We start from the raw sequence: 27270 nt of genomic DNA on the forward strand, positions 1-27270 counted from the left end.
CTCCCTCTCTCTTTTCTTTTCTTTTCTTTTTCTTTTTTTTTTTTTTAAACAAAAACTTGGGCAGTGACTTTGAACTACAGCACTAAACACAGGACCTTTGATGCATAGCTCCTACATTATGCTGAGCTGCTTTTTCAAAAATGGAATGCTAAATTATTCTCGTAATGGCTTTGGGAAGACAAGGTGGCTTTGACGTCCAAGTAGTAGAAACTTTGGGATCTCCTATATAGACAATTGTTATTTCCGTAGGGTTTTTTATTATTGTTATTACTAGAATATCTTTAACTGAGTTTGTCTGTACCTTATCAAGTTGCCATGTTTTGTTTCTGGAAAGAAATAAGTTGCATAGAACTCATGTCAATCTTAATTTTGTTTGCATTTTTCTCCCTTCATCTCTTCCCCCGCAAGATCGAGAAAAGGATCACAGTTCCTCTCGACCAAGCAGCCCTCGTCCTCAGAAGGCTTCCCCGAATGGTTCCACCATCAGCATGGGGAACAGCAGCAGAAACAGTAGCCAGTCAAGTTCAGATGGGAGCTGCAAGGCTGGTGGGGAAATGGTATTTGTATACGAAAATGGAAAAGAGGGAGCTCGGAATGTAAGAACGTCTGAACGAGTAACACTCATAGTGGACAACACTAGATTTGTGGTAGATCCCTCTATCTTTACAGCACAGCCTAATACAATGTTGGGCAGGTTTGTATCTTTTTTTTAATCTCTAACTGTGAAAAAGAGTCATAAACACTTCAAATGTATTAAGAACTGTGTTTAAATAGCTGTTGAACCTATCTTACTACAGCTAATCTGTTAATGTTTAATATTATCACTTTGTAAAGGTATTTAAAGTAAGAATCAGATACAGGTTCTTCTCTGTATTTGGCAGAGATGCCAGTAGATATCTATTACCTAGAGGCAGAAGAGTTCCTAAATAAATGAACATTTCATGACATTCATTTCCTTCTACCTTTTTGAGCATTGCTTCTGTATTTAGTCTGCCCATGCTATCTCCTGTTTTTAAAGCTAGTTGCTTTGTAAAACAGAGTAGTGAGTATAGCTAGTCTCTTTCAAACTAGCAAGGAGGAGAAGCTTGAACTTTTTATTTTCGTGTAATGGGCCTACCCTAACAACATTCAAGCTCAGCAAATTTGTCTTCTGAAATGCCTTTTGAACAAGGGAATGTCAGATGGTTATTGTCGATACAGCCTGGCGGTCAGTGTCTCAGCAGAGAGACCTAGCATTTAAAATTGAATGCAAGTCCACAGATGTGCATGTAATACTTTATTATATAAACTATAAAGAGCAATATATTTAACAGGTTTACTTGGTAGGAAAAGATTTTAAATTTTTCTTGCTGGCTTACAAACTTGCAGAAGAACAAAACAGGAAAGGGAAATAAAGAGAAGTAATCATTAATACAACTAAATTCTTGATATAAGGAATTTGTAGATGTATAATATATGCACACATGTCTACAAGTAAATATCCAGTATAACAGATGCTGTATCAGCGTGAAGCTATGTGGTGAAATAGTCTCCTTTTTCATGTTCACCCTCAGAGTAAGTGGTGCTGGGTAATGCACTAGATTTCTTTGTGTTGCTGAGTTTTTCTGCCCTTGGGGATTGGTCCAAGGAACAACCTTATTTTATCTTCTGCTAATTCAAAAGTAGGTTAATAAAAATATGGAAATATTGCTCTAAAATGCAAGTTATTTATAAACCCACTCTCCCCCCGTGCCAATTCACAGGACACTGAGCAAGAACTGCTTAACTAGCATGTACTAGGAGGTAAAAGTAGCTATAGTAGGAATGTATTCTGTGCCTTAAGCCTGTACCCTATGAGACTGCCACTTTCATAAATATTATATTCTTTCTTGGCTTAGAAAGTGGGCAGAAAACTCATGTCAAATCAGCAAGTGGGAAAAGTGAATTTGTTCTCCACTGTAAATGTGTACAGTACTCCCCACTGTATGTTTCTCTAGGGGGCGTATATGAAAGCAATGTAAAGTAAAACATAAAGATGGCAATATTTTGTAAGCATAGGGTATAGTTGAGACATTTTAAAAAGCTGCGTGTGGTTTTTTTGTCTTTACTGGCAGTCTAGTGGGATATTGTAGATACAGTTTGAGACGTGAAGAAAAGTTTAGGCTGAGACGATCACAAATTTAACTTAAATTTCCATGCATCCTGACTGGAAGAAATAGGCTGTACGTGCTGTGCTTATTTATGGGCATCTTCAATCAGAATGATATTTTAACTTTGAAATTAACTAAATTTTTTAAACTAAATTAAATTTAGATGAGTTGTATCTATTTGAATACTTAAGCTCTGTTTCTCAAATTACCTCAAGGGTTTTTTAAATAATCAGAATTTCATGCAGAAATTGTTTTTGTGCTGCATCCACCACACAGGTGCTGAAGAAGGTGTCTTCTGGGCTCCCACCCAGCTTCAGTACTGGCAGGAAATGGCCTGGTTTAACTCTTGTTTTGATCAAATAATATTGGTAGGTTGAAGGTTGAAGAACAGAACTAGTCTTTCCTCAGTTACATTACTCTGCTTTCTATTTGCTAGTGGTGTTGCTAAACGTAAACTGAACACTGTGCGTATGTACAAGATGGGACAGGCTTTCCTTTCCTCTGCCGTTTCAGAACAACTTCTGACACTTTACTTCTCCGCTTTACGAAAAAATCATAATAAGGAATTCTAACTAAATTACTTATTTTCTTGAACAGAATGTTTGGATCAGGCAGAGAACATAACTTTACGCGTCCTAATGAAAAAGGAGAGTATGAAGTTGCTGAAGGAATTGGGTCCACTGTGTTTCGTGCTATTCTGGTGAGTGTTTATGGAGGGGAAAAAAGGCAGGGGGAAGTACTATTAGACTAAATACTGTAAGTATTAAAAATGTCACTTCTTGATTTAGCTTTACTTACATATCTGGACCTTGTGGATGGAATAAATACTGTTCTTTTGTACTGTTTGAAGGCGGGGGGGAAGCTTAGGATGAAAACACTCTAGTTTTTTTTTAATGATGCATCTTAGCCATAGAGACAGAACACAGAAAATCTGTCCACCTTCTCCTGTACATCTGCACAGTCACCTAGTACAGATGTATTTGCCCTCTCTTGTACTGGAATTAGGTGAAGTATAGTACTTGAAATTAACTTACAGCAGGTAACAGGAGAAAAGTGAATTTCAGTCTGAGAAGAGCATGGCCCCTTATACATTTCCTATTTCTACAAAGACGTAGAGCTGCTATACTACTTTGTTGACAGAACCAGAATAACAAAAGCTGGGTGATGTATAGATAAAAGATAGTATACATGCACAGAAATGATCAGTACTTATAGCTATCATTGAAATAGCAATTTTAAGCTTACTGCTCTGAAAGCAGCTACTTTAGAAACATGATCAGTTTGAGGACAATAATGTTCACAAAGTTTAATACATATGTTACTCTCCCTTAAGTTTTGGGGGGAGTTGATTGTGGAGAGAGCCTTATAAACAATTAAATGTTTGTCAGTGAACATTTTATGCATTGTGCTTCTTGTTTATGGCATTACTGTAGGATTACTACAAGACTGGAGTGATTCGCTGCCCTGATGGTATATCTATTCCTGAACTGAGAGAAGCATGTGACTATCTCTGTATCTCCTTTGAATACAGTACTATTAAATGCAGAGATCTCAGTAAGTATGGAGTTTTTTGAAGTATGTGAATGATAGATAGTATTTGAGATAATGAAATGAAACAGCGGGAGCACGCGTTTTTCTGCTGTACTCAGCTCTGAGGAATACTTAAAATCTATTGATGTATTTGCAGTACAGGTACCACTAACATTAAGTGGTATTTTTGCAGAGGAGGGGGAGGATAATTTATTCTACTTCTCACTTAAGAGAAATGCCATGTTGCTAGCAAAAGAAGTACAGCTGGGCTGGTGCGTCGCTTCCAAGTGTGTAGCATCTCTCCAACTCTCTTTCCCTGAACTCAGCCAAAATTTTTGCCAGAGTTTTAAAATGACCTGGCCTATGTCTTAGGTCCTGTCGTCTCATGACTTTTATGCAGTTCAGCGCAGTGCCTGCCTAGCAAGCCAATCTGTGCAATTCCAGCTGTGAGCTCATGCAGGGGCCAGTGTGTGCCTCTGCCTGCCGGGCTGCGACGTGCTGTCATCTCGTGTGTCGCCTGCTGAGTCACGCTCCCTGTGCACTTTGTCCTTAGCAGAAGGTTTTAGCGGCTGACACCGTGAAGGTTTTGAGAGGCTGTTTTTAAGCTGCTGCTTTCTTTTAGGAAGCTTGAGAGGAGTCTTGCACACAATTACCAAATGTTTAGCAGTGGTAAAACATTCAGGAGATCTGCGCAGTGCTGCTGAAGTCACTACGCTGTCTGCCCAGCAGAATGTTAGTATCTGCAGGACAGTCCTATCGGATCAAACTGCTGATACGGTTCTGGTAAACATTTGAAAAAGTTCTGATCTTATGCAAACTAATAAACTATTTACAGCTGTCTGCAGTAAATAATACAAAATAAACAGAACTGCTGTGTTTCTTTTGCTTTAATTTCTTCACCAAATTTTCAAATATGCCCATGCTTCTAAACTTTTATTTTAGGTGCTCTCATGCATGAATTGTCAAATGATGGTGCTCGCAAACAGTTTGAGTTTTACCTGGAAGAAATGATTCTCCCGTTAATGGTAGCCAGTGCTCAAAGTGGCGAAAGAGAATGCCATATTGTTGTGCTGACAGATGATGATGTGGTTGACTGGGATGAAGAGTACCCTCCACAAATGGGAGAGGAATATTCACAAAGTAAGTTTGTCTTCATGGTTCTCACTAAGCCACACTATGGCAAAGGTACTAGTAAACATGCTGCTGTAACTTATTCATGAGCACTGTTAGCAAGTCTTTACAACATCCCTAATACGTCACAAAAACTTAGTTTTGGTAGTTTGTTTAATGTTTTGCTTCATTTAAGCATATGTTGCATGTTACATTCAAATTTAGGTTAAAAAGAGGAACTAATCTTTATTTCTAAGGCATTGTTAGTCAATGGGGGGGGAGAGGAAGGAAATACTTTCAGAAAGAGCTTGACAAGAAAAGTTGGATAGGAGTCCTGCTTACTGTGGGAGAATAACCAGAGCTTTGAAACAGAAAGTGAGCGTTTGCTAATGTTTTTTGGAAGTGTAACAGCTTGGCCTATAGATGAGTTAAAGCACCTGTTAATGGAGTGCCTTCCCTGCATGTATGTCATCCTTGTAGCTGGAAATGTCTCTCCAATGTGAAAACTTTGAATTTTAGGATTTTGACCGGGGGGGGGGGGGGAGTAGGAGCTTGAGATGCTCTTTGTACTCCAGTAGTGTAAAATCCTCTTAAAAGTTTCCGGGGGGGGGGGGGGGGGAGAGGCGGTAGTTCTGCTAGATTTTTGGCGGATTCTAACCTGCAGTTACAGAGCTATCCCTCCAATGAGAGAGTAGATTTAACTACAAATCAAATGTGGCTGTTCCAACATAGTAACAAAGGTGGCTCAGGTTTCTTGAACTTTCATGTCTCAAATGTGAATTAAAAAATCCTCATACCGTAAGTAATTAGCCAGGCACATGCTTGCCTTTTTAATGCTTTCCTTACAAGATTAATGGCCCCAATACCTTCCTTTCAGGTGCTATATAGACTATATTTCATAAGACTTCCTCTTGCTCTGCTTCATGTGTCTGGGTTTTCTGAAACTGCTTTGTCTAGGAACTTGGATCTCTCTTACGTAGTGGCAGGCAGAACAGGGAGGTTTCTGAATGTCTGCAGGAATTCCAGCTTAAGGCGGGGAGGGGAATCAGTGTTCTTTTTTTTTTTTTTTCTGGAGCTGAGGTTGGGAGTATTTCATGTGGTTTGCTCTGTGAATTGTCCTATTGCATTCTAAACCATTCAAAAATCTAAGCGTACAAAACAGACAAGACTGGGGGCAGGGGGAGAAGCTGTACAGCCGACCAGGTTCACAGTGCCTTCAGCCATTTCCCTCCGATTTCTGTCTCAGATATTCTGAGAGGTTCTTAAGTCTGTCTTTGTCTCTCTTCCTCTCCCCCTTGTTCTGAAATAAAAATATTTGATTAAAGCAAAACAGTAGAAACAAGATTATGAAATCTTTGTGTTATAAAACTAGAAATTTAATCTTTGAATACAATTTTTCTCATTAAAATGTATTTTTAGTTATTTACAGCACAAAGTTGTATAGATTCTTCAAATACATTGAAAATCGAGATGTGGCCAAATCGGTTCTGAAGGAAAGGGGGCTCAAGAAGATCCGATTGGGCATTGAAGGTAAGAAAAACTTTGCTTACAAACTGGCTCTTTGGGAAAGAGCTCTGCTGCACTTCACTACTTTATGATCATCTTCACAGTTGAAGGAATCAGGGTTGACACTGTGCATCATAGTGAGGCTAGATGATAAAATGGCAAGAGGGGGAATGGTACCCAGTAAGCAACTGCTCCTGCTAGAAAACCTGATTACAGGCTCATGGCTGGTGTGCAAAATTTATCTAGCTGCTTAGACCGTTTGTAGAGTAAGTTCAGCTGGGAGGAAGGCGAGGTGGAAGAGGGCACTAGATCCTGCTTGGAAACTTAAATCACAGATCAGAGCAACACTGCTCTTGACGTCTGAGGTCTCACATCTTGCCTTCCGGATCGTAGTGTTATTAAAACAGCTTGATGCTTTGGTTTAAGGAAGGAGCAACTAGCTTTGCCTCTAAAGTTTAGAAGAGCCTTCTCACTAAAATACATGCTCAAAGCATGTTCATTATCGGTAGTATTGTAACCTTTCTTTACAATTCAGTTGGTAGTTAAAACTTTTGACTGTGCGTTTACCTTCCTTAGCTAACATTAAATAGAACACAGTGGTGTCTGTTCCCATTCAGGATGCCAGTGGTGACAACTACTGATCTTCACTATGCCTTCATACCTTGTCTTTTTGTAAAAGAAAAGCTTGAACTAATCAGTACAGGAAATGTTAACTTTTGTATTATCTGATGTTTCTTAGGTTACCCTACATACAAAGAGAAAGTGAAAAAGCGACCAGGTGGAAGGCCTGAGGTGATTTACAACTATGTCCAAAGACCATTTATTCGGATGTCATGGGAGAAGGAGGAGGGAAAGAGTCGGCATGTTGACTTTCAGTGTGTGAAAAGCAAATCTATTACAAATTTAGCAGCAGCGGCAGCAGATATACCCCAGGACCAGCTTGTGGTAATGCATCCTACTCCCCAAGTAGATGAGTTGGATATTCTGCCTATTCATCCTCCACCTAATAACAGTGAGATGGATACTGAGGGACAGAACCCAGCCCTCTGATGTAGACTCGTATTAAAACAAAAGCATGCTACTTTAAAGTGACTCTGTACTCAACTCATACTACACTGCAATTCCAGTTTTCTCCATTGTGTAACAGTGTTTAGGATATTGCAGTATGGACCTTTTAAAAGACTAAAGGGAGTATCTGATTGTTTTCTAAAGAGTACAGATAAAACATCCTGCGGTTACAGTTACATACATGTATTTGTTTACCAGTAGGCTTGTGACATTGGTTATTTGTATGCTGGACTGTCCTCACTCTAAGCCCATCAAAAACAATGGGATGTTGGTGACAATTCAATATTGTTACATGTGGGCTAGAATACAGAATTGGAACTGATAGTAGCACTTTATAAATGGTTGATAAATGGAATTTCAAGCCATTTTTTATAAATGTATTGCACAATACTAACAAAGTGCTTCTATCAAAAGTGTTAACTGTAAATAGTTTTGCTCTGACTAGATTGACCCTTTTAAAGTTATTGTATATGGCTGAGCACAAAAATATTACTACTGGGTTTTTGGATTGAGGACATGATTCAATTACCCATTTAACATCTTGTTAAAGTTCTTCAGTGAATTTTTTCACTTGTTTGCAGCGTGAGCCATGTTCAAAAGTTGTGAACAACTGATAGGGGCTTTATCTGAAATTTTGCCTTACCTTAATCTGTTCACAAATATTTATTTACTAAACTTTTCATAAGTGTCATGAAATAGGAAAATGCAAAAGGTTCATTCTTCATTTATTAATGATTGTAAACAAGTTTTTCATTCAAATAAAATTTCCATTATTTTAATGGGTTTGAATTATCAGTGAATAAGTATATGGATGAATTTTGAAAATAGCTGCTTTTCTTTCCTTATGGTGGTTAGTGTTAGAGAACACTTAGATTGTTACTTAATATTTTGGGTGAAAAATTAGTATTGCTTAATATTAAAGAGAAATCTGTGGCACTACCACACTACCTTAACTAGCCTTTCTGTTGCAAGATGTTTGTTCTTAGTTTAAGCTCAGGAACTGAGCAAGTAGTTAAGCTTCTCTAGAAATACACTTGCAGTATTTTGTCATTACAGTGTATGTGAGGCATTGTTTTCTGCCCTTTTCCCCCAAAGAAAGAAATGATAAATAGGCAACCACTTCTAGCATGCACCTTCAGCAGGGTTTTATCAAATTTATTTATCAAAGTAAATGCTCCATTTTAGAACAAGGGAAACATTTATTTTAAAAATATTTAACTGTCTAATACATTACACTTTAACAATATTTATAGTAAAGGATTCTTACAAGAAAGAATAAACAGCTTTATGGTACAATTAGTATAAGAAATATCCACATGGGGACTGTTTTGCAGTGTAAAAACACACCATACATCTGAAATGGTCATTTGCATATAAAAGCTACCACTGATGCCAGTGAGTTGCACAGTGATTTTAAAAAAATTCAAACAACAAAATCCAAAATATACAAGTAATGCAAGCTATACACAGCTAACCAAATCCACACAACACTGTAGCGGGTTATTCCACATTGTCTGAAGTTACACATGGTAGGATGAGTTGCATTCTGATATGGCTTTTATGAAATTCATACATAAAAGCTTCTCCATCCAATAATTTTCACAGACTGCAGAACTCCACCAATAAATGCACTTTGATATCTGGATGTTAAAGCAAGGTGCATTATTTACAAGGGCCATGGCAAATCACTGAAATCCACAGGGCCACCAAGACCTGCATCTGCTTCAAGAAGGCTCATTATTACGGCCATTGCTGCTTCATCATTGCTAGGGCTGCTTGATCCTTGATCGTTGTCCATCATATCAATGCCTATATGGGAGTTCTCCCCTGTAAGCATAAACACAGTAAGTTGTCACAAGTCCAGATTTATTTCATGACTTTACTTGTGATGGTCACTTGCCCCATGACTTGGAGCAGAACAGCTGAAGAGGCTGAACTATTCTGTGTGTATTAGTATGTGTGATAGCCAGGTTGCCAGAGTTTCAGGGATACTGTTGACACCTGGGAGTTAAGAGTACAAAGGTTAGGTCACTTCTCAGAAGTGACCAGTATACCTGATACGGACCATCTTATGATGTGTTCTACTACCAAAATAATCTAGATTAATGCCTAGGAGTCAACTTAGCCTTTCTTACTGTCTCTAGCTGTTTAAAAGCATTCATAAGAAGTAGGTGAGGAGCTCACCTAATGCACACCTATTCAGCAAGAAAAACAGGCTTACAACCACTATTTTAAAAAATGACAATATAAAGCAACTTAGACATATAGATTGTCAGGCTACTCTTGTAGGTACCTTTTTAGGCAGACTTAAAGTGGTAGGTTATGGGCTTTATTGTTTAGCTAAGTGCTACAGATGGTAAAAGGAAGCTACTGCTAAAAGCAATCATCTTGTTACAGTCATCCTGTGTTTAGTTGATAGTAAGGTAAGTTATTGTATGTCCTTGCTTACCAAGAATAGACGAGTTGTCAGAATATGGGTAACCAGAGTTATCTTGGATTTGCCCAGACAGTAACCCAGCTGAAGGAATGTCTGGAGTGCCGCCATTCAAGATCTTAAAAGAGAAAATAGAAGCTGTAAAGCAGCGTGTTATATTACATTTTAAGATTTAAGATATTGTCTCATACCAGGATACCTTTTAATACAGTGAGGATAGACTTTCTGGAAAAAAAAAAAACCTCAGCATCTAAAGTCTAGTTAGTGAGACTAGTTGTAAGTTAAGATCTACTTCCTCTCCCTCTATTATGCCCATCAAGCAGATGCCAGATTCATAGCAGATCCCTTCCTTTGCAGTGGTGATACAGAGTCAGCACTACATGCTAAACTTCTAAAAGTAACTTCTGAAAAAATATTAAAAGTGCTCATAAAGATTATGCAGAAATCTCCTAACTATTCCATCTGCAAGTGAGAGTAGTTGGAGCTAACTAGGGAACATTTGAATTTACAGATAAGGTGCATGTAAAGGACTGTCAACTGAGGTCCTTCATGTATGAGGGGATCACACTCCTAAAACTTAAGACTACATGAGCTGAGCACTGCTCCTGGATGCTACTTCTAACCATTTTTGGTACAGAGCAGCACAGTGGCAGTGTGTACACCAAAGCACATGATCATATAAAGAACATGGCAAGGACGATGAGTAGAAGTTCCAGAATCTCTGAGATTCTTAAGCAGCAAGGAAATAGCTGAATTTGAACCATAGTCTTAATCACTCAGATGTGTCTACACTGGAAGGCATAGGGTAAGTACTTCTGAGCTCCCTTTGAAGGCAGCATCAGTTGGAACTTGAGCCACAACTTACATGGTCCCTATGTAGGTAGAAGGCTTTTCAAGTTTGCTTTCTAGATAAGGATAAATATCGAGGGGGCACCATATTAGACACACCCAACTCACCATATGCACTTTCCTTAATTCTGCTATGTTAACAGTCACCCTTACTATATGCAGGTGCTGAATTATTATAGGGCAGATGGAGCACAAATGACTGTTCCTAGAATTAGAACTCTTAACATATTACAAGTTCGAGTTTTACCTCAAGTAAAAAGTAAGCCACCAATAGGAGGAAATATTTAACATAAGCTATATGCTCCAATGAAACAATTCTTATGTATAGCCATGTTAGTTTCTGGGAAAAAAAAGTAAGTCTGTAGCAGGGTTTGAATGCACAGAATAAGAATTTGGGTAAGTGCTCTTCTTGCCTTGAATATGACAACTATAAGCAGCGATTTGCTACATCACTTAAAAGCAGCTAGTATTAGTGTTCAAGTGGTTAAGTGTTGATAATGGTATGTGAGTGTTACTCAAGCAATCTTAGGACAAGGCATGGTGCATAGTATTGATTTAAAAGAACTGTCAGTGCACAGTTAAGCACCTAATTGTCACATTTTCTGCTACAGCAGTATGGTAAAGCCATTGTAATTCATTAGACTTAACAGGAGTATGGTGAGTGCTCAAACAACAGCAATTCCAATGTTCACCACTACGTGGTGTGAGGGTTTTTGGAGGATCAAGAGACACGAGGTGAGGTACTTACTTGCAGCTCAGTTAAAAAATAAAATCAGGGAAGATCTAGGAAGCAGGCAGATATCAAAAGCTGTTAGTGTTTAAGAACTACTGGTTTCTGCACTGTATGGACTGCTATAAAGGGATTGGGGCCACCAGAATGCTGTGATTTGCTGTCACAGACTCCTTCAGCCATACAGAGTTCAACACCACATGTAATTTTATAAGCTTCATCTCACACTGCTTGTTGCAAGTCAGTTTGTAAAGCTTGTTCTCACCTTCTTGCCTCCTGGTGATGATGTATCGGGTGGTGGTGTGCTGGTAATATTCAGTGGACTTGAACTACAGCTAGAAGGCGATGATCCTCTTATCCTGTCATATGAACAAAATAGGGAATGATTTTGCTAGTGACCGATTGGAGTCAAGTGCCAGAGACCTGGAGTTTCAAATGGTGACCTTATCATCAGGTGGCACAAGGTGTTTAAAAGCCTGGAATTCATTGCTGTAGTTTCATCACCTTTTCACTGTTACACAAGTCAGCAGCAGCAACATTTTAAATTGCAGCCAGATCATTTTAATTTGCAGCTAGATTAACAACAACAGTTTGTGTGTACATTGTCCAGCTCACTCAGTCTGCAAGCTCTACCTCCTCCCACCTTTATTTGTTGCTGTACAGCCTTCACAGAGCATCTGCAAGGAACAGATCCTGGGTATTTTCTAACCAAAAAGTTAATCTCAGTTTTTGGGTATTGCTTCAACTTATACCAACTAAGAATTTGGCCTGCATCAGCCATACTAACCTAGACTCCTTCAGTGAGCTACTGCTACAGAAATACACTAGACATGTGATATAATTAACTTATATTAAAAACCTCCAAAGCAGCATTTTCCACTTCAGTTTTCCTCAGCTTGATCAAATATCAATCTTTTAATAATGAATAATGTATTAACTGTAGAATCAACAAATCTCCAGACTAAATGGAGGAGGGGTAGTTACAGAGAACAGTAATGGAAATGAGACTCTTATCCTTGGCAGAGTTCCCCTGGGAAAGCTGAACAGAAGCAGCCTTGGAGAACAGTAACAGCTGCTGAAAGAGGACTTGAACTAACCCAGGGTCTTCAAATGAAAGGAAAGTATGGGGAGTGAACTACACTACTACATTCACTGCAGCTAATTAAGAGTTTTGCAGCTACTGAAAGTGATGGGAAGTTTTAAAGTCTTGGTTCAATCTTTCTGTTGCTTTAAAAGTACGCTTACAGACAGAAAAAAATGCCAGTCCTTATTGTGATAGGTTTACTGTTTTTTTGCCTAAGTATGTAAGTAGTCTCTGGCCTGCAGCAGAAACAAAACTATTAGAGATGGATCTGAAGTTTTTCCTGAACTGCAGCTCAGAACCGTTAATACCACTGAACATTTGCTGTATGGGACTGCTTTTATGGGCAGGGGAACAATTCCCAAGAGGAAACTCATGAAGAAAGGGGGATCCTTAGCCAGTAGAAATTAATAGCGATACCTCCTGAAAGCAGCTGCTGACACAGAAAGATGAGACACAGCTGTTCTGAGAACCACCTAGGTATTACTACAGGCCTTTACTGCAGGGTACCACATGACTGTATTTAAACTGGAGCTGTTTTTAGACAGACTGCCTCTGGGAAGGCAGCACTAGCTTAATCATTGTATCCTTGGTCAATAAGCTGTGTGAATACTCCTTAAGCTGGACTTATATTCCAAAAAAGCTATAAGCATCAAAGTGAACTGGATCACAGGAAAGCAAATGTGGCACATTATCAATAGTTTTGGCATTCTGAGGTTGTGCCACTTATACCCTTAAGTCATGGGAAAAGCAAAGCATGGAAAGGAATTTGGTTTTATTTAGTTGCTCTTTTTACCTTCTGTTTCTCGTAAACAGATAATTATCACCATTAAAAAAAGTTTCAGTATTAGTCCTTTTGGAGTAGAAAACTGGAAGGCTGTAACTTTTTCATTCCTTCACTGTGGGCTTCAAGTGCCTCAGACATTCAATATAAGTATCTGTAGCTGTCTATTTATAAAATACAATTGCTTAATTCCACATTCAGCTTGAAGAAAGACTTCCTTAATTTTCTTTAAAAAAAAAAAAAAGCCACTGATTTTCCTTTAACTTAATACCATTTTCTCTCACCTGTGAATCTCCATGATTTCTTCAGCAATCATCCTCCCTATTTTACCCGCCCCAGCTCTTGTTCCACCTGGAATTCCTGGGACAGTAGGATGGGTCCTTTTTGGGCCACCTGAAACAAGTAGGTATCTTAAGGTCAGATAAAAGCTTGCAACCCTTTTCCAAAAAAACGCTTGCATTTAAGCATGAAGGGGTCCCTCAGCTTGTCAGAACTAAATGAATTGTATATATTTACAATTCCACTGACTGGTGAGTATCTTCAAATACATGGAATGCTCCGACTTGCACTGGGCCAGGCTGCGCTATACCTCTTAGACATGCACCTATGCCACTAGGTGTACATACTCTGACTCAGGTATACATATTCTGACTTTTTTCAGAATCTGGCTCTTTCAAGCATCTGGTAGTATCTCTTGCCCAAACTTAGTAGAGAATAGCTTACTTACACCTGCTTTAATCTGTGGCTGAATAGGCTTATCTCCAGACACACTTGTTCTCTGCAAAGAACTTACCAGCGCAGACACAGTCAATATGGAATAAACTCATTACCTGATGAACATAAATCAAGCCCCTACAGGTTACTGCAAGTATCTCAGAAAAGAAGAAAAAGTGGGCTCTGAACATTTAGAAATTCACTGTTACTTTAATGTGATTTGGCACTTGCACAGTGCTTCAGGTTGTCTGGAAGGAGCTCAGTATATTCCAAGGCACAATGAAGAAGGGATTGCCTACTGAAAGGGCAAGGCAGCCACGTAGCATTGATTATGCATAATGGACATCTGTCTTGTTTTAGAAATTCATATTTAACAATAATAACCCTTGCAATCTTTATGGCTCAAACTCATCAGGAGGTGAGGTGGCTCAGCATCTCCCAGAAGGTCATCAAATCCTTAGCTGAGCCAAAACCACTTGAAATTAAACTTCACTCAATTACTTTTCTTTTCTGGGAACAAGAACTATCAGTATGACAATATTACACATGGCTGATTTCTTTTCAAAGGCTATGCTGTAGCACGAATAAACTTATCCCATTTTAGAACAGTTTGTTCTATACTTCTTCATTCGCAAAAGCCCCAGACACTACTTCATTTCTGTAATTCTACATTCAATTACTAATCACCATACATATCTCAGCTTCTCTTCCTACTACACTGCCAACTGTCCATGCTTTGCCATCCTCCCTCCTTCATAGTTTCACTTACTGAACCTCATTTTTCAGAACAGAGATAGCTGAAAAGCCCAGCTTTTGCACTGATCTGCTAAGCATACTGTATACAATTTATGAGATAATTACAGACATGCACAATATCCTTGCTCTACTGCTGTAAAGGCATAGTTGATAAAACTAATATCTAGTAAAGTCGCTAAAAGCAATGGCTCCCAACTTCTTGGAAAGAATCTCAGTGCTATTAACATCCCTTCTCCTCAGTCCTTAACCTATCACCATATACGCCTACTCCTCCTCCCTTCTACCCTGCTCCAGTAACACTTCATTATTAAATCAAGCTCTGCTCCATATTATGCTACGCTCCATCAGTTATAAAAGATGTTTCAGTAATCTGCAAAAGCCATAACAAGCCCAAGATAACTACTGGATTTCAGTCTTCAAGTCTTGACAAGAAGTAATTCAAATTAAGGGGAGTGATAAGGAGAACAGCCAAACTATGTTTATGAACTATCCACCCTGAGCGTACATCTGCACTGACCACAGAACTTGAAGTTGCTCTGGGACAATGTTTGTTAAGCATATATAACAAACAGCCTCCTCCATGAAGGCAAACGTTTCTCCTCTAACTCACTCCTCCAACCTTGTTCACAATTATTTCCTCTGTCTGACTCATTCACATTCTCTCTTTGACCATTTTGCATTCAAAGCTGATTTAGGTTCATTGGGGCAAGAACTGCATTAGCATATGTGTGCCCTAAAACACATTTTTTCCTTAGATTTTAACAAATTTGCAATGGAAAAATGCAGTAAATTCGTGCATTCAGGATTAGCTGGTAACAAGGCAAGACTGCTAATAATTTCCTCGCAGTACAGCAGTTACCTTCTCCGGCCTGGAGAACGCTGTCCATGCTATGTGGAGAAGCTGCAAGCTGTGGAAAGGCTGCGTCCCCACTGTCAAGTACATTGGTGCTGTGGATTTCAAGAATTAAAAGAATCAGTGATAAAAACCCTACAAAAGAGCTTCTCTGCCAGTGAGTCAGAGCAGAATGCTTCAGAGTTTAAGCAGTTTATGAGTCACTATCACCTCTGTGAAAAAAGCACTGTGACTGACATTAAGGCTAGATAAACAACACAAATAAAACACCACGTTACAACTCAAAACATGCAATGCAGAATCCAAACTGCTTCTCTCATGAGATGAATTCCTCTGCAGCAGTTATTCTGTTGTGAAGTCACTGCACCTGTACAGAACCCTCAAAGAAAAATAATGCATCTCCCTTACATCGCTACAAGGACTGTAACCCCAGGATTTCCCAAGGAAAGAAAATATTTATGCGTTTGAAGACTTCAATAAGCACTATCCAGCCTATACTACAATTCATAAGTCAACAAATTCCCCTCCCCACAGTATGCAATTCTGGCTGCTATTTGTAGAATACTTACTGTCACAGGGAAGATGTGCACATATTTACGTCAAATCTTATCTTGAGGCAGGGCAAAACAATCAGCATTTACATGCATTCGTTAAGGGAAAAATACTTACGAAACAACTGTATTTGTTGAGACAATGTATTCTACTTCTTTGGTCCAAGGGTTCATGAAACTGAACCAGCGACTCCTCAATGTAATAAAAGACCCATCTTTTATTTTAAACTTGTAGCAGTTGGTTGTAATTTTTTCTCTGGTCTGCAAAACTATAGACAGATAGAAAGTCAGTAATCTTGTTTCAAACAGGCACAATGACTACACAAGCAGAATCCCTGGTCAGGGAAAACTCAATTCAACTTATTCCTCCCCTCACCTCTGGAGAAAAATGCTATTTCTGCAGCTTTTTTTCCCCTCTATAACTGAAGATCAAATATTCATTAAATATCCATAGAAGTCTAACATAATCATATCGTTTGGCTCATGATGAACAATGTTCTGAACAGAAGCATTTGCAAACAGAAAGATGGCCAAATCCTTTCAAGTTCCACAGCTTTCTTAATACACTATTTTCCCAATATTTTTACAAAATTTCTTAATTGAATTATTAATAATAGTACCTTGTCTATGACATTCTGCAAGATGTCCTATATCATCTTGATGAAAATACTCGTAACACGAAGTACCTAGAAGTTCCTGGGGTAAGTATGCCAGAATGGCTGTTGCCCTTGGGGAAGGGAAAAAAAATGTTTTTTCAAGTTGAAATATTAATGACAGATTACTAAAACTCATACTGAAGTTAGGCAAGCTGCAAATAATGCTGAAAGTTATTTTAACTTACAAGGAAAAAATTCATTACAAATACTCTGTTGTCTTTTTAATTCTCAGGTAATTAATAAAGCACGTAACACCAATAGCCCTCAGGTGGTGTGTTTGACCTGTCACCACTGGATATAAGAGTTTCTAAATAGGTTCAGAGGTATATTGTAATTCTGAGAATTTAAACTTGATTAAAGCTACTTTGTAGCAGCCACAAGGTAGTATGAAGCCTTCTGCGTATAATGCTATTAAAAATAACCAGACATCCTGGGTTTGAAGAGCTGCAGTTTTCCTTTGTGTACCCATGGTGCTGTTCAATAGCAGCACAATTTTAGCATAACTAGTGTTTCAGGAGCATTTTCTCCTAGTTGCAAGACTTAAGAATAGAACCAAAAAAAAAAAAAAAAAAAAAAAAAATCACCCAAACCCATAAGAAAGAAAAGCTAACAAAAAGAATTTTCCTGAAGAAGCACTAAGAGACCTACTGTATATCTTTATTTTAAATCAGAATGAATTTTCGTTTCATCAGAACAGCCACAAAGCCAAATCATTTTCTTCCTCATCAGAAAACTTTAGAACCAAACACACCTGAAATCTGCAACATGGAAAAGACACATGGGTTCTTGATCTGACTCTCAGGTAGTGTTCAAGGAGATGTTGGCAAGGATGGAGTACATCTCAAGAAACTAGGAAAAAAGATTTCTTTGTATATCAACTTGGTAATCCAGGCCTTAAACTAAGCTCAAGAGGAAAAGCAAAACAACACCGCAGATAAGTGACAATAGGCTAGACAGAGGCCCAACACAAAGCAAAAGGGCCGTTCTTGACAAGGAAGAAGTTACAGTGGGCCAGTGGGCTAAACATCCTGGAGATCTGTACGTTAAAACAGGAAAAGAGATTTGCTCCTTCTGTTGTTTATGATTTAGAAGCTGTATCAAATTTAGGAGGATAACTCATCTAAACAGAATACAAACATGAAAAATAACAAACAGGCAAGGGAGACATAGGAATTGGTGTTACCTTGTGCATTATGGATGTGTCTGCTTGCCCCCAGACCATGGGGTAAGACAGACTTTTGAGGGTATCCAGGGAGGGACAGTTCATGATGGCTACCATGGTGCACACAGCACAGCCATCACCTGGCAAAATCAGTACTTGCTGGTAAAGGAGGAACCAGTTGAGAAAGCAACAAAGCAGGATTAACATCCAGGAAGGCCTGGAAATGCACACAATTTTATTTAGGAAATGGACAAAAGCAGAGGACCAAGGTCAAAAGCAAACCTGCAGAAGCCCCAGGGAAACCGCTTGAGAACATCAGGATAGAAAGCAACATGGCTGAATGACTCAGGGATAAGAGTTTGAGACCCTCTAGCTCAGCAGAAGAATGGACAGCAAACAAAACCAATGACCTGCAGTAAACTTCGATTTTGCATGTCTCTTAGAAGAAAATTCACTTAAGGAGAAATGATGATTTCTTGAAGAAATCAGTATAAAAGTCACAATTCCAAACTATTCTAATGCAAATGAAATAAGAAGGGTAAAAGGAACCAACTCAGCTAGATCATCACCTCTTCTGCAACCTCAAAAAAAGCCCAAGGAAATATTATAAAATGTAGAAACTATTTCATATTAAAAACTGTAAGAATAGCAATAAGCACACAGAGGGACAAAAAATGAGATGCAACTGACAAAAAAAAAAAAAAGAGAAAGATTTTTAATGCAGGGTATTTTTGTATTTTTCCCATTAAAAGCCTTTAGCACCAATCAGGTGGCCTACACCATTAGTCCTCACCGGCAAAAAACTCTAAGACTTCAGCCTCGGAGAAGAAAACATTACAAAGTATTCACATGAGAGAAATTTTCAAACTGGCTTTTGTCTGGTGAACTTTATCCCAGGACACTTAAACTACTGACAGCTGTAAGACTGCTTTGGTGAGTTACATCTGAGAGCCTACGGAAAACCAAAGAGCAGCAAAATATAGAGTCTATCATTCAAAAGGAAGAGCTAAGAATGAACTAAACTTTATTCCAGTATTTTTCCAAGAACTGAAATAGCAAAGCCTCTTAACAGCACTGGGGTGGGAGCTGAAGGCCTGGCATAGATGATTAACAACCAATATGGGCATCAGTAAGCAGCTTGCTAAATCTTTTGAATTTACTTTCACAGAAGGACAAACAGGTCTTGTGGAATGTGGATGAGGTAACAAACTATGACAGATGTCAAAAGACCTAATGAATTCAAGGTTTGACATTCTCTTACAATGTATTATACTAAGCAAGGAAGGAAACCAAGCTGCTACAGATACTACACGTACTAACTAGTTGGGCCACCACAGTCAGAGAACAATTTCTTAACCATTCAGTGTCAAAATGGCAGGCTACACCGAACAGAGTTTTAAAAAGAATCACCCCATTTCTTACTATGTTCAGTACTTTTAATGACTCTGGATGTTGAATTTGAGAGTAAAATTAAGTTTATTAAAATGCAGATGACATCACACACAGCTTCAGAATTCAAAGTGATCTTGTCAAGTGGAGAAGCAAGCTAAAGAAGAAAAGAAAAAAGTAAAAAAAGGATGAAAATGGAAATAGTTCTACGGAAGGAGATTGAATATAATATACCATAAGGCAGTTTCGTACAGTCACTGACAGCAGAACACCATACTAGGATGTATCTATTGGAGCACATCCTATGCGATGCACAGAAGAAACCTGCTACTCAGCCCTGGAAACTTCAGAACCAAAGCTCAAGAAGGATGTGGATGAAGCAGGCACTCCAGACGACAGGTACGAGAACGACCAGAAACCACCATCTGAGGAAAGCTTAACCCTCCCCCCACAAAAGATTTATTTCATTACAGTCATGCTTCCTATCTGAAAGATGCATAGCACAAAGAAGAAGAGGCTCCATCCGTTCACCAAGTCATAATGGGTTTAAACTGCAGCAGAGAAGATTCAGATTTAGCATATCTGTTACTAGGAATGCCTTTCAATGGTAGAGGTTGGTGGCTCCCTGAAATAACTTGCCTGGAAAAACTGTGCTGTCTTCCTTCAAAACGATCAAAAAAATGCAGCATAGGCAATCACACTCGAAGAATAGTGTAGCTCTTGACTGTAAACCTGAAAATGGCCTATGTGGCTTCTTGGGTCCTAGTTGTTCACAATCCCATTACAAGCCCTTGTTTATAGTCTAGGCTTGTAGTCAATACATGCACACAATTCAGTGAGTAATGAAGTATTTTTATATATCCCCTTCTGAGGCAATTTATCAGAAGACACCTTGAAGAGCACTCTTGTCATGCTTCAATAAAAATTCTTAGATATGTGCTTAACACTTTTACTGGATCTGAGCCAGGTCACAGACAACTTTCAAGATCATTTCTTCCAGTGTACTGAACACTACACTTAGGAGCACAGACCCAGGAAATCCCAGTTACTTTGTAGACAGTTACTGTGGAATAGCTGCTACACACACTGTCATTCAATAGCAATGCAACGTGCCCCCTTACACAAATGGATAAATTAAACAAACTAATGTCACCTTCCCTGTGCAACAGACACATGAGCACAGGTAATCACCTTGTAACAGCTGATGCAAAGTAACTCATGTGTTTCCAGCTCACAGATGCGCTTTACAGTGTTCTGCATAAAGCACTACTCTTCCACTGCTGCTAAATTAGTATGGAGTTTACTTGTGAAAACATAATTTTACACTGAGGGCTCATGCATGCCATTTTCCTCATGAAGTATATAGTATATTACTAGGGGAAGCAAGAGATATGCCAATTATTTTTAATTTAACTGCAAGCATAAGGAAGTGGTTCAGTTATGAAAGTCTTTAAATACTCAAGAAAACGCAAGTACACCATTAATGCCTATTATTCTCCAGAACTTTCTCTATGCTAATTAATGCCTACATCTTTCCTCCTCCTGCAAGTTGTTCTCCAGGGACTACGTAGTCCGTAATGACAAAATGTTAGGGTCACAGAAAATCTGAGAAGTGTCTCTTTTCTAGATGCCCTTAGACAAATGACAAAGGAACAGTGCAAGTCTATATGAACAAAAAAACCGCAACATAGAAATAAATTAATAGTTTTCAACTTTTACAGGTGCCTAAGTATTTTCCAGTGGAAGCATGGATCCCAGGATATGAAACTTTAGCCTAGAGATGAGGCTCACTTAAAAAATTCCCTTTCAAAGAGTCCTTGGAGGTAGTATACATACTTCAAGGTATGTAGACAACAGCTGGAAAACAACAAAATAGAGTATTGGGTGAAAAAAAAACAGAACAACTTGTAGATTTAGTAAAAAGTTGAAAAAAGTTGAAAGGAACAGACATTTCTATTCTGAATAATATTTGCACTGCTTCAAGTATATATTAATGCTGTCAGTAAATCAGTGTTGGACAGTGACTTCTCGCAGACGTTATTAGAAACATTCTTACCTCTGATCTACAAAAACAAATTTCCCATCTATTGCATGTCGAGAAACGTATTCCGTAGGTTTCACTCTGATTTCACCATTCACTGGTTGTGGTACTACATGGGGATGCAGCCGTCCAATTGCAACAAGACAACTTAAATTACAACCCTCGTTATCTGGTTCATTATCTTCATCTAGTCCCATTTTTGTTGGCGGCCAGCTTTTTAAATATCCTGTACTATGAATAGTGCAAAAGCTTTTGCGGTCTGCTGTTTAAAAAAAAAAAAAAAAAAAAGAAAAAAAAAAGAAAGAAAGAAAGAAAGAAAGAAAGAAAAGCTCATTTAAGTCGTCAATACTGCTTTTGGAGAGCTTCATCTTACAGTTTTGCTAAAAAGCACAAAATGCACCTTCTCTCTAATCCTGGAAATTTGAGATATTGCTTACTAAGGGTTTTTCAGTATTCCTGTGACATCACAGCACATTAGAGAAGTCAATATACAATTTACCTCTGCAAAATTATAGTTCAGACATTTGATAATCTTTATGTATAAACTGCATCAACTCTTATTGTTTCAGCATGGGATGCAAATAATCTAAAGGATTGTCTGGAGAAATTAGTATATTTACCAAAAAAAGAAAACCCCAAAAACCTTTTTTCAACAATATGAGCCTCTGGGAAAAATACAACAATATGGTTACCCAAAAATATACCATTTGGGGTGCACGGGGGTAAATATATACAGGGCTGAAGGTTAAGACTCACAATGACAAGTAGTACAGGCAGTATCTGAAAGGAGAACTCATCTCCCCTTGCCTTGAGCAGGCAAGACTGGCAGCACACACTGCCCACAACAATTTCACAAAAGAAGAGAGGAGAATTTGGCTTTCTATGCTAATACAACACAGAAGAGCTACTCTGGAAAAAAAAGAAACAGTATGAAGAGGAGACAGTAACAGACCTAGATATAGTTCTTATAGCAATATTTTAAGAGGAAACATTGACTCTAGTCAGTAAGCATCAAAAACTTAACCACTGCATATTAGCAATTGTAAAAAAAATGCTTGATAAAAAAAATGCTTGATAAAAAAAATGCTTGATAAAAAAAATGCTTGATAAAAAAAATGCTTGATAAAAAAAATGCTTGATAAAAAAAATGCTTGATAAAAAAATGCTTGATAAAAAAAATGCTTGATAAAAAAAATGCTTGATAAAAAAAATGCTTGATAAAAAAAATGCTTGATAAAAAAAATGCTTGATAGTCATTCTATTTGAGAAAATGTATAATCGCTACCTTTCTTTTTTGAACAGGTTGAAGGAAAATCCTTGTCTTCTACTTTTACAGAAGGTCTATTGCACTTCATCCTACAAAAGAAGGACCGTCTTGCTCCAGAACATAGTCGTGATGGCCCAGGTGTTATATCAGTTTTAACTGGGAGTCCAGCTGCAGCAAACAAAGGAAGTGAGGAAACCTTCTCTTTGTTAGATAAAAACTTAACCATACAAATGATTACATCATACGACCAAACTGTATGATGTTTTAACTTTGCTGGGACTTGCACAGATGTCCCAACTGTTACATCCTTCCCAGAAGCAGAACTGCTTTTTTGGAGATTTTCCTTTAAATGAACGAACAACAAGAAGATACCAACTGACTCAACTGACCATATAAACTTAAAGAGCTCCTGATGATACCTTCTAGTGTGAAAACACTGACTTGAGAGTACAGGGTTCTAAATGCAAAGATCACAGATAGATTGTGAAAATCCTCACACATCTTGCAATAAACATTTTAATTTCTTTGAACACTATCAATTGATTAAAAACAGTGATTATTTACCCATAACTAGAGTGGTACTTCATACATACAGTCATCCAACAGTGCCATAGCCCTTCACTTTCAGCTGGAAGACTTTTCCATCATAACACCCAAAAGACACATAGGAATGTATAGAGCAGAACAGGCCCAGTGCCATTTCAGGTCCCTCTCAACTGCAATATCTCAACACATCAGATTTCTTTCCTTGTTCTGATGGAAGGGGGAGAAAGTGATATGCACACAGACTGCAAATCTCCAAGAACTGCAATTATGTGTAAGGAGTCTCTCTGTCCACAAAGAAAGAAGTCCATATGACCATGCCCTAACAATAAGCCCTAACCTTTATCATATTCCTGCAGGAGGTCTTTAGAATCCTCTGCAGAACATAACTGGAGAAACATGTTACCAAATGGCACATCAACTCTGGGAGCCAACAGCAGAGTGCAGGTACAGGGCTCCAGGAAGATGCTTGGCACGTGTCAGGAGTGCAGGTATCTGCAAGGTCAGTGATTCAGTTGGAGCTCTTGCGGAGAGCACTCCAAGAACTGAGGGAGGTTCTAACTCGCACAGTAACTTATCCACAGCTTGCTATCCACCTCAACCATTTCTGCATGGGGATATACATAAATGGACAGGTGTAAACACGGACAAAAACTTCTAGGGCCCCGTAGGCTTTTAATATGAAGAGGAAGACAGTGATTCCAACGTTTCAGTGTTGTATGCCTCTCTGTCATAGCAGCTGGGAAGAACAAAATTCATGGCATTTATTTTTGCCTTTACTTTGTCAGAGGCACACAAGAAAGGGATTAGCACTGGATAAGCACACTTAAAGACCAGGGAAAACTTTCCAGAAACCAGGAGCCTAAGGCTCATCACCCTGGAATGACCTATCTTAGTCCAGTTTCTGACCTCGAGCTGGTGGCTTCTTTCACATGAAAGATCCAATACTGGGCAGCTGAAATAATACAAGTGAGTCTACAGCGCTACCTACTACCATTCTGCTCATCCTGTATTATCACTACTTGCTGCCTTCGATGTCTGAGAAAAAAGGACTCCTCACAGATAAAGCCAGTTAGTAAAACTAATACATCTATATTGCAGTGCATGCTAAACCTACAAGCTTCCACATTTAGGTATCGATTTAGTACTTTTTTCCCTGCCTTTAAGATGGAACTTCCTTGACATACATGAGGTACTTCTAGCTGGAAAAGAATCTTGTGGAATGACAGGTAATCCAAACAGCTCCTCCCACCTTCTGGATGTTAGGTAAATATTCAGAATCACTGTATCTGGCTACCTGACACTGTTTCAAAACACACTAATACTCACTTTTTGCATCAATAAGCCTTTCTCGTGGTGCAGTGTCAGAAGAAGAGAGCTGTTCCTTCACTTTGGCAATGTCTTTAGGATGAAGGTAATCAAATAAGCTTTGACCAATCAAATCATTCTGTAGATATTGAATATTCAGTCAAAAATTAAAATAATTGTACCATATATTTTCCTAATTTTAGCATCCATTATTAAGAATCCTTTTATATATAGGTCTGATCAAAAACATCAAACATCTGAGATCCAGGATTTAATGGAATGTATTTTCTCTATATGTTTCAAAGTTATGACTATGTTGCATAGTAATTTAATAATTCAATTATTTTCAAGAAATGTTTTGCAGAAATAGCATGCTCAGTCCAATAACAACAAACATTTTGGCTTTTATTTAGTCTCATTTTGTGTACTACACATTTGAAGTAAAAATCCTAACTACAAATATTTTCTTTCAATATTTATGTGATTAGTAGATATTTAGTATATACATAAAATAAAGGCTGCCTGAAGGAAACCTTTGAAATTTTTTTAAAAGTTTAGAAGGATAGCAGATGACAGAAAAAAAATCAAGACTATTATTTAAACGTTATATAGTGCAAGTCAAGCCTTATGTTAAGCATGTATTAAAGCCTAGTTTTGATCTAAATACTTCTCAGATGGTATTTTGGAGGGAATCAATCCATGGATAACACCATGGAATTAGTTTCTATTTTCATCAGTTTTACTTGAGAAGTCCCACTCCCATGTTGGCATTTATTTTAAAATAAAGTTTTTGACAAAGAATGATGCGAGATACTCCAGGTGTTTAGATAAAGGTGCTGCTGCCCAATAGCAAGTGGTCGGCTCAATACAAACTTTAGATAAGTTTTTAATCCATTTTTAAGTAGGATAGCAAACAGAGAACAAAGATAACCAAGTAGAAAAATTTTCTAGAACATATGTGAAGCTGTGGGAAGAATCTCGGACTGATTTTTCAATGTTCACTTAAAAGCAAAGTTAGATAACACTTGTGCAAGTCTGATGGTACATTCCTAATGAGAGTGTGTCACTACTGGTGAAACAGAGTTAGTACATTTTCACCTCCTTAGATTGAACTCAAACCAGGAACAATTTTTTTTAATAATATTGCAGAGATCAGAAAGCCTTTTTTTGCAATAAATCTCCCCTTTCAAGATAGACCATTCACATGAATACTAACCCCCCCCCCACCTCCCGCCAAATAAATGCATAATCACATAAAGCTTTTCAAATCTTCTGAGGCCTAACATTATTTAAAATAGAAAAGAATACCTGACTGTAGTTGAGGATCTTGAAGACAGATTCTGAAACAAACAGTATCTTCCCTCTGTCACAGCCCACAACAAAAAGAAATCCATCTGCTGCCTAATTAGGAAAAAAAAATGTAAATTGCTAAGTTATACATCTTCACTACACCACTCTAGCCTTTAGAAGCCTTTTATATACAGTAGGATTTTTACACCAGGAAAGCTCTCTAAACATTTATAGAGATAACTGAGTCAACAGGCAAAATATGAAATTACAATGAATTTTTTTTTGCATTTGCAAATATTTTTGGCATCTTTCTGGGAATCATGCCCAGAATTTAAAATCATTTTTAAGGGAAGAAAGAATCCGTGTTTTGCCCTGTAATATTATGATTATGTGTAATAATGCTTTTCTTTTCAAATTAAAACATTACCTTAATTATATTTACTTCATATTGGCTCCTTTAGAAAACAAACATAACCTTGATATTTTTGTGTCTGCAGGTAAGTAGTACCCATTCAGAAATTATTATTTTTCAGTCACACACAAGCATGCAGGATCAGGCCCTAACTTTATGGCTCTAGAGTCACAATGCTGTAGAAATTCAATCCTGCATACGCTGTATTTGGTCACTGCAGTGCTTCACAAATTATGCAAGCTACTAGAAGTGCTTAACTACTGACACAAGTGATATACAGTATACTCTCTGCACTGTAAAAGAAGTATAGAGCAAGCAAGTAGCCAAACATACTGAGTCGTGTTGCATCAGTGACCTCAAATAAACCAAATTCATCCATCATTGTATGCTGAAAATCATGTCAAGGTAGCCCAAGGCAGAATGTCTGTAAGAAAACTACTTATATAATTTTGGTTCATTCCATGAAATAACCAAAGATTCTGATGAGGAGGAAGCACAGTGCTTTTACCATCAAAATATCCGAGTTTCTCAGATCTCCATCTAAAATACTTTTGCTTAATTTTAGACATGCTAATCATCTTTAAATCGCACTGACTTTACACAACGGTCTGTCATCCTCCATAATCAAAACATTCTTAAGCTGAGGTACAAGGTAGAAAAATACTGGTGTTTTGCTTTGGGAAAGCTATAATCACAGCTATTAATATCTCATAATTAAAAGCTGAAACATACCCTGAGAATAAGATGTTTTAATTCATCATCTGATAAAAAAGCAGGCTTATAGTTTGCTTCTGTATATGGATTTGTAGCACCTAAAGAAAAAAAAAATCCCCTATATATTACTAAGTTTGTGATACACAAATTTGACAACAAACATTTTAATGAGCAATTTTCCTTTGACTCTTCTTTGTACTGTCATTCTTTTCAGTTGTTTCTTAAGAAGAAAGTTGCTTTTTTGTTCTCTTTTATATCCAGATGAACTCTGCTGCTATTGGCCCAGAAAAGGATGAAATCTTTTTGCTAAAAACACAAACATACTAAAGTGTAGGTCATAATGCAAAATAAATGTCTTCTGAGATATAAAAGTGTTGAACATATTTTTTGCCT

At 37.9% G+C, this 27270-nt stretch overlaps 2 protein-coding genes across 12 annotated transcripts in view; one reads left to right on the forward strand and one right to left on the reverse strand.

Annotated features, from left to right (window-relative positions):
• The window catches only part of BTBD10 (BTB domain containing 10), a 29050-nt gene extending 20928 nt beyond the window's left edge, over positions 1–8122 (forward strand). For all 6 annotated transcript variants that reach the window (XM_064512973.1, XM_064512974.1, XM_064512975.1 and 3 more), the window contains 6 exons: positions 409–694; positions 2727–2829; positions 3563–3683; positions 4602–4799; positions 6189–6299; positions 7015–8122. In XM_064512973.1, coding sequence (XP_064369043.1) covers positions 409–694; positions 2727–2829; positions 3563–3683; positions 4602–4799; positions 6189–6299; positions 7015–7325 — 1130 coding nt within the window. In that variant the 3' untranslated portion in view covers positions 7326–8122. The remainder of the gene's footprint in view (positions 1–408; positions 695–2726; positions 2830–3562; positions 3684–4601; positions 4800–6188; positions 6300–7014) is intronic.
• Positions 8123–8463: 341 nt separating this feature from the next.
• BMAL1 (basic helix-loop-helix ARNT like 1) overlaps positions 8464–27270 on the reverse strand; it is a 53037-nt gene continuing 34230 nt past the window's right edge. For 4 of the 6 annotated variants that reach the window (XM_026104405.2, XM_026104401.2, XM_064512968.1 and 1 more), the window contains 12 exons: positions 26896–26975; positions 25770–25862; positions 24483–24600; positions 22629–22778; positions 21359–21605; positions 16716–16822; positions 16214–16364; positions 15551–15639; positions 13506–13614; positions 11622–11715; positions 9793–9895; positions 8464–9170 (listed from right to left, as the gene is read on the reverse strand). In XM_026104405.2, the coding sequence (XP_025960190.1) occupies positions 9010–9170; positions 9793–9895; positions 11622–11715; positions 13506–13614; positions 15551–15639; positions 16214–16364; positions 16716–16822; positions 21359–21605; positions 22629–22778; positions 24483–24600; positions 25770–25862; positions 26896–26975 (1502 nt within the window). In that variant the 3' untranslated portion in view covers positions 8464–9009. The remainder of the gene's footprint in view (positions 9171–9792; positions 9896–11621; positions 11716–13505; positions 13615–15550; positions 15640–16213; positions 16365–16715; positions 16823–21358; positions 21606–22628; positions 22779–24482; positions 24601–25769; positions 25863–26895; positions 26976–27270) is intronic. The other 2 variants (XM_026104406.2, XM_026104407.2) reach the window with 2 other exon arrangements.

This window comes from Dromaius novaehollandiae, chromosome 5, assembly GCF_036370855.1.
Source record: "Dromaius novaehollandiae isolate bDroNov1 chromosome 5, bDroNov1.hap1, whole genome shotgun sequence".
Taxonomy (NCBI): Eukaryota; Metazoa; Chordata; class Aves; order Casuariiformes; family Dromaiidae; genus Dromaius; species Dromaius novaehollandiae.